Source organism: Malus domestica, chromosome 10, assembly GCF_042453785.1.
Source record: "Malus domestica chromosome 10, GDT2T_hap1".
NCBI lineage: Eukaryota > Viridiplantae > Streptophyta > Magnoliopsida > Rosales > Rosaceae > Malus > Malus domestica.
Window position 1 is genome coordinate 13,231,808 of NC_091670.1, and position 8,173 is coordinate 13,239,980.

The following is an 8,173-nucleotide window of genomic DNA, read 5'->3' on the forward strand; positions in this document are numbered from 1 at the left end:
ACTAACAGAGTGAGGATCCTATCCGGATCCTCATTGGGAACCTTTAAATTGTGCCCGTTCATCGTACATCATGCATCTAAAAATAATTTAAAATACATTTATTTAAAATTAAATATGAATAGTATATGATAAAAACTGACCGCACGATGTACAATGAACGGACACGATTTGTGAATCTCCAAGATACTCACAAAGAAGATCTGGAGAGGATCCTCATTCCAGCTAACATTGTCTTTGTGTATGTGGCAGAAAATCATTGGTAATTGTTGAAATTTGTGGAAAAGGAACCGGACCATGACCGTACAACGTGCGGTCAATTTTCGTTAGGTAATATTTATATTTAATTTTAAATTTTAAAATGATTTAAAATTTACACGATATACGATAAACGGTTATAATCACGAAATTCCAAAGATTCCTAAAAAAAAAAATCCAACGAAGATCCTTCTCCGAAAATTTGCATCCATATGCCGGCGAAACGCCATTTGTGGACCTTCTCAACCAACCACGTATTATTCCATTTTATTATCTTACCAAACAAGTCACAAAGCATTCACTTCATTGTCTTCCAAAAAACCCGAAAACCCAAATACAAAACAAAACAAAATAGTTTACCAAAAAAAAAATCTCCGGCGACTCCGATGGACTCTAAACCCTCCAGCGAAGTATCATTCGAGTTCCCGACCGCCTTCCGAATCTATAATGACGGCCGAACCGAGAGATTCAAGGGCATCGAAACCGTCCCACCCTCCACCGACTCGACAACCGGGGTCCAATGCAAAGACATCGTCCTCTCGCCACAATCCGGGCTCTCTGCCCGCGTCTTCCTCCCCAAGCTCCCCGACCCGACGCGCAAACTCCCTCTCCTTATTTTCATCCACGGCGGCGCTTTCGTCATCGAGTCCCCCTACTCTCCTCTCTACCACAAACACGTCAGGTTACTGGCTTCAGAAGCCAACGTCGTGGCTTTGTCGGTGCACTACAGGCGTGCCCCGGAGCACCCACTCCCCGTTGCTTTTGAAGACTCCTGGGATGCAGTCGAATGGGCCGCGGCCCATTCCACTCGTAACGGGCCCGAGGCCTGGCTCAACGATCACGTTGACTTTGACCGTGTTTTTATAGGTGGTGACAGCGCTGGCGCCACTCTGACGCACCACGTGGTGCGCCAGGCCGGGCTCGATGGGTTGAGCGGGACGAGGATAGTGGGGATGATTTTGTTTCACCCCTACTTCATGGATGACGAGCCCGATAAGTTGTTGGAGGTTATTTATCCGACATGTGGTGGGTCGGATGACCCGAGGGTGAGGCCGGGTAACGATCCGAAATTGGGAGAGATTGGGTGCGGGAGGGTGTTGGTTTTTGTGGCGGAGAAGGATTTCTTGAGGGACAGGGGTTGGGCATACCACGAGGCGTTGAAGAAGAGTGGGTATGGTGGGGTGGTTGAGATTGTGGAGAGCCAAGGGGAGGACCACGTGTTTCATTTGTTCAACCCAAGTTGTGACAATGCTGTGGACTTGGTGAAAAAGGTGGTTTCTTTCGTAAATCAAGACTAAGCTACCGCCGTAGCGATCGAGAAGATATTGGATGCTATGGTCACGGCTTCTTGAATTAATCGCACAATTACGGTTAGATGTTGTAATTTTTATGTTTTATAATAAGAATTATCCATTATATTATAGACTATAGATATACAAGCATACATTATCTTCATCAAGTTTCAGTTTAATTTTAATTAAAGCTCCCGGTGCTCTTCACTTTAACGAAAAATCACATTTTTACTCTAAAAAGTCAATCCTAATACTATTCACTTACAACATCTTTATGTCATTTTCGTTAAAACTCAAAGTTTTCAAGCATTTTTTCATGTTTTTCTTTAATTAAAATCACAAAATCAAAGTAAGTTAGGGTGTATTTAATTAAAATCACACCCTTGGAAGTGGATCTAAACCCAAATGTGAATTTATTTATAATCACAAAATCAATGTACAGGATTCCAATACTAGCAACCTATATACCATATACCAGCAAGTACATGATGATTTCAGGTGCTCTAAATCCAAGTTCCAATTTCTACAAAAACAATTATTGTATATCGATATTGTGTTACCCATTTTCGTCATCAACCTGATAGATTAGTGGTCCATCGCTTGACATCATTTTCATGGCACATTAGTTGTAACCACCTCTGAATTTAATTTCCAATATATGTTTTAATAATATGTAAACGATTAGCATACTTTTTAGGGCACCCAAATTGCATGCCATTGGTAGTCTTTCATTAACGACATCCATAATTTGGACACTATAGTTTTTTATTTTTATTTTTTTGATAATTTTCACTTTACTATCCTTAAGTTTTACCAAAATCGCACTTTATTATACTTATTTTTTTTTCTCACTTTCATAAACTTCCATTAATTTTCCTATCAAGTGATATGTTAAGTGATCCCTTCGTTGGCAAACAAGAATATTGAGAAATTATACTTTCATTGATAAAAAATCATAACCTTACTTTCTCCCGTTTTGGTGAGAGTTCTTTTCTCTCTATGAGAACTTTTTGCATTGTTTGTGTGTGGGCTTTCCCGATCTGATTTTCGTTTAACCGTCGTCCCTAGCTGTGGCCGACGTCGATGGCAACCTCTAGTTCGTTTCCCATCTATTTTGTTTATATTTCCCATGCTATATTTTGATCCTCCATCCCATCTATTGTTGTTTTACCTTGCAATTCTAAACCCTGATCTTCAAATTATCTGTCCTTCCTCCCCTTCATCCATGTTTCAAACACTACAAGAAAACATGGATTAGGTGACGGAATTTTTTGTGGTACGTGCAAATTCATCACATTTGGGTAAAAGAGGTGACGCTTTTTTGAAAATTGTCACATTAAGATTTTCGTAGGACACCAAAATATTTTGCATCACTTCTACTTTTAGATTCGTCACACATAAGTGAGCAGGAAAGTTCGCCACCCAATGAAATGTGAATATGTGACGAAATTTAACATTCATCACATAACGAAAGAGAAGGCCACCTGACCATTCCTCACATATAACATTAAAGTAAAAAAAGTTAAAAAAAATATTGAAAGTAATTACAAAACCCCTAAATTGTAAAACCTATTTCACTTTGTTCTCACCCATCCCATCTTTAGCACGCCTTCGTTCTACTCCCTCGCGTTCACTCCGACGACCAACCACCTGGTGGTTGCAGTGACGGCGACCACAACCTCTCCTTCGTCTCCCTCCCTTAGCCACTCGCTCGTCTGCTTTCCGTCACCGTCGAAGTGCTCGAGCATTCAAGCTCTGAAATCCCCAATACAGAGGGTTTTTCTGCTTTTGTTCTCCAAAACTTTGGGTATGTTCTCAATCTCTAGATCCTATCCTTTTCCCTTTAGCTTTTTGTTAGTCCCAACTTTATGGTGCTTTTCTTAGATTTGTTCTATCACTGTAATTTTAAGTTATTTTATGTAATGAATTTGGTTGAGAATCTTAGTTAGGTTTGTAATTTTTTTCTTGGTTGCCTGGGTTTAAGGATGATTAATCCACTTTCTGAATTTTAATTACTTTGAAGTTTGATTTTTGGGAAACTGCAATCTCAAAAATCCAGACATGATTATATCTCCATAATTTCTATAACAGAATGTTCGCAAAAAGATTCAAATGTACTGCCATATTAGATTATTTGTCTTGAATCCTAAGGTAGATCTATAGGGGCACGTTTGTTACACCTCCTTAGGAGGGATTGGCTTGGACTACCTTAAGTAGGACTATAATCCTACGTTTGGTAGGTTGTGGGACTAAAATAAATGGGACTCGCCTCGACTACGAGTCCCTGTGAGGCGTGCTAGCCGGTCTTCACGAGTCCCCCCAAAAACCACGGGATTAGCTAGGAACTTCGCTTCGTTATGCTTGATTCACCTCATCGACCTCGATTTCGACGGCATCTCTCTTCGTCCTGCTTGATTCACCTCCCTGCGAGCCCTTCTGTGAGTTCTGGGCTTCTTCCTCCTCCCTGCGAGGGTTCTTCCACCACCAACATCAACCATAAAAAATCCCCCATCTCAAATTTCCCACCACCAACCATCACCCACAAAAAATCCCCAATCCCATATTTCCTGCCGCCACCATCGCCATGGACGAGCCATCCGAGAAGCTCCAGAACCTCAAGTCGTTGAATTCTCTGCCAGCAGCAGGTGGAGTCGCTGGTGCAGGGCAAGGCAGATTTGGAGTCCGAGGAAGATTTGGGTGGACAAAAAAAAAGAGAGAGGAAGATGAAATGGTAGAGAAAGAGGAGAGGGGAGGGATGCAATGGGCGGAAAAAAAGAAGAGAGAGGAAGATGTTCTAGAAAGGAGATGAAATGGCAGAGAAAAGGAGAGGGGAGAGCTGGCGGACAAAACAATGAGAGAAGATAAAAGGAAAATGATAATTTAATAATAAAATATTAGTATATATAGATTAAATTAATGATAAAATATTGTAAATATAAATTTAATAATAAAATATATTAGTCCTGCTTTTTAATCCGACACTGCACCAAACGCTTCACTAAATCAGTCCAGCTTAGTCTAGTCTAAGCCAGTCCAGCTTAGTCCCTGAAGCTAGTCCAGTCCGAGATAGTCCGGTGCAACAAACGCACCCTAAATGTGGACATTTTGCTTCGACAGAATAACTTCCACCTCAATGCTTCAATCATGTTTTGTGTCTTTAAATCCAAGAAAACTGACTAAACTAAAATAAACTCTCCTGGTCATTTACCATGGGTGGTGAGATGAGGGCCCAAGGAATTTTGGTCAGTTTCTGGTCCACCAATTTTAAAATAGCCACATAGCTCCAAGAAAATAGACAGCAAGTGGTTTCTAGCAAGCTGCCCTTTTCACATCCAAACTTGTTTTCCCACTTTACAAATATTCATTCGAACTTTAATTTACTGTACTGAACCCCTCACACATTTTGTTTGACAAGCCTAAGACTTAAGTCATAAGTTGCTAAATCCCATAAACATATAGCATCTCTAGCAGCTTTAGCTTTACCGCATCAGCACATATCCCAAACTCTGAAGATGAAACAAACTAGTATTAGAATGTGCCTCTCATCATTTCTAGCCTATCATCATCACAAACGTTTAAACTGACTTGAATAGGGAAAAGGGAAGGAAGAAACACTTAAAAGATCTCTACTATTGACAAAGGATATGAATATAGGCAAGGTCTTGGGAGAATATTCTTCTGAATATAAAAGAATAAAGTAACCATGAACGTTCAAGCATTATGTCCAAAAATTCTAAGGCCTGACTACTAAGTGTGTACATATTATCCAGCACAATAATACACGCCCAAAACTCTAATGGAAAATGAGCACGTAGAGATATGTCTTATGTTCTTAACATTCAATTGCAACATAGTGAACTGAGATAACCCCACTTTTTATAGGACCAAATACAGAGAATAACGGGTAGAAAGTAACATTAAGGGAGAGAAGGCAAAACAAATGGTAAGCACTACTATTCAAAATTTAGCTGGCACAACTGACTCACTTGTTTACATCGGGGTGAAAATTTCTTGCAAGCTTCCGATAAGATGAAAAGTGAGAAGTATATAATAGAAAAATTAGAAGACGATAATCCAGAAGAAGAAAAAACAATACCCAAGAAAAGCTAAAAAACCACAAACCATGATTTATTCAACGCTTCAAGCCTCTCATTATAAGTTATTCGATCTTTCAAGCACATAAATATCACACTAGATGCTTTATGTATCCAAAGAGTGATAGGAGCTTAATTTTATTTTCTAACTTGTATAAATTCCAAAGCATTTCACATGTTGCACCACATCAAGCAATACCCTTGTGTAATTGATTGTGAGTCTTTTCATTTTTTGTCATTATTATTCTATTTCTATATAATCTTTTTAATTTCAAGCTTGATAACACAAGTCACTTTAAGTACTTATAACTTTCAAGTGCTTGGTAATGGTGAATTTTTATTAAAGTATGTCATTTATTATCCCTTTTGTCTATGTTCGTGTTCTTGTTTATGCTAAATGTAATATAATTTTTTTTAAATAATTGAGTTTGCATATGTGGTATTTTTAATTTTGAGTTGTATTAGACGATATGAGGTGACTGATGCTGATATGGGGTGACTGATGTTGCATCAGTCACCCCATATCGTCTAGTAACCTTAAAACCCTATGGAGCATCAGTCATATGCAATATCAGTCCTATGCAGCATCAATATGCAGCATCAATATGCAGCATCAGTCACCTTATATCAGCATTAGTCCTGTGCAGCATCAGTCACCCCATATCGTCTAATAAGTTGGCTTCAGTGGAGGCCATTTGGACTAAGTTAGGAATGCTCATTTTCTTGTTTTTGAATTCCTGAATGAGATAATCAATTTGAGCAGCTTTCCTTTTTTACTACACCATGATGGCATGCCTATTCACACGACAAGGTAAAGTTGTAATCAACTATTGAAAGTTCCTTCATCATTAACTGGTTAGATTCTAATCCCAGCCTCTGTAGAAATGTTTAGCAATGCACACATTCAGTTTGGTGATTTGGATACATTTTTCATTGGCGTGTTTAGATGGCCTTTATTTATCTTCTACAAAATAGTACTTGTATCGAAAGAGCTTGAGTGGCAAACGCCACCTGCCCTATGAGAAAAAGCACAAAATCAAAGAAGCTCTTGAAGGTTTCCTATCTCTAGATACATATGTGTGTGTACTTTGTTTCTTATTAGAAATTTTGTTTTGGAGTCATTCGATTCGTAACAATTTTGGGACATTTTTTTCTGTGCGGAGGGGAAACCGATACCCACCGAGCTTTAGAATGAGGAGGCTGCTCTTTGTTAATAGATCGATTTAGAGGACCAAAACACAACCGGTATGGGGGTTTATAGACATTTTTGGTGGTACCATGAAATGCCTGTGTTGATGATTGATATATAGTCGTTTTTACTGCATGCGTGTTCATAAGATATTATGCAAGGCGAATCTTGATTATTGACTGTCATTTAATGATACTGTCGCAAGAACTGAAACTTGGTTTTCCCAATGCGCAACAAATGAATCGTGGTGGCCAAGTTGATGCAGTTTTTGAATGAGCCTTCTAACTATTAATCATCATTAACTCTGTTAAAAGTTCTCCATTTTCAATCTAACTAGTGACACTAGAAATGATCGACTCTTTATCATTATTGACTCTGTTAAAAGTTCTGATGCTTTGGTCATTTTCCATGGTTAAGCATATACTGATCTATTTTATTTTTTTTCAAATCTTGTAGGTTATTTATGAAATTATTGAGATATCGTGGAGTACCAGAGTACTATGGAAAAATGGAGTTCCTGTTTATGTTCATATTCTTGCAATCGTAGATGAGTTTGGAAGTTTAATTATACTTTAAGTAGTTTTTGTTAATTTTTTTTTTGTTAGTAGATTATCTAGTCCTGACATTTGGAGTCTTGATAACTTACTAGGCTACAATAAATTAGTGAAATCAAATATGCAAAAGGAGAATAAAGATATGATAGCACAACTGAAGGGTTGCAATCCAAGGGCAGACCAACAGCATCTCCAGAGGTAGTGATATCACTTTAGCCTTCATTAGTAGTGATATTAGTTTAGCCTTCATTAGTAGTGATATCAATTTGATCTTTATAAAAGTTGAATGCTTTAAAATGATAGTGAATAAGTAGTTTATGGTATGAAACTAGATATATTTTTCTTGTTAATTAATGGAATTTTAATCTAGGATGTTTTCAAGCAAAATTCATATAATCGTAAGAAACAAATTAAAGTATTACCACAAGGGGCAAAACCATTTCATCCAACATGCAAGGAAGGCTCGGTAATGAAATTAAAGCACATATAAAATTCGTTTTGTAATTTAGATAGGCTTATCTGTTATGTTTCAGTCTTCTTACTGTAACTATTTCTTCAATTCTTATTTTCTTCTCTTTTGTTAATGTTATTCAAATTCTCAATGCACCTGCTATTGTCTAGACAAAAATACACCAATGTTTTCTTCTCTTTTATTATGTAAGGATAAGATGAAGAAAAAGAAGGATGGAATTAAAGGAGAAAGTATTCAAGAAGCACCTGACATAGTGATGGTGATCTTTCAAATGACAATGATACTTGTGCTGAATTGAAGACCATGATATGGTTGAT

At 37.9% G+C, this 8,173-nt stretch overlaps 1 protein-coding gene across 1 annotated transcript; it reads left to right on the forward strand.

Annotated features, from left to right (window-relative positions):
- The first annotated feature begins 323 nt into the window (after positions 1 to 323).
- Positions 324 to 1,676, forward strand: LOC114827574 (probable carboxylesterase 7). Its single transcript, XM_029109628.2, has one exon. It carries the CDS (start codon positions 468 to 470, stop codon positions 1,551 to 1,553), a length of 1,086 nt encoding a protein of 361 aa, XP_028965461.1. The 5' UTR covers positions 324 to 467; the 3' UTR covers positions 1,554 to 1,676.
- The last annotated feature ends 6,497 nt before the right edge of the window (positions 1,677 to 8,173 follow it).

Bases quoted from the DNA above. Each gene is read 5' to 3' on its own strand.
- LOC114827574 (XM_029109628.2), top strand. From the start codon at position 468: ATGCCGGCGAAACGCCATTTGTGGACCTTCTCAACCAACCACGTATTA.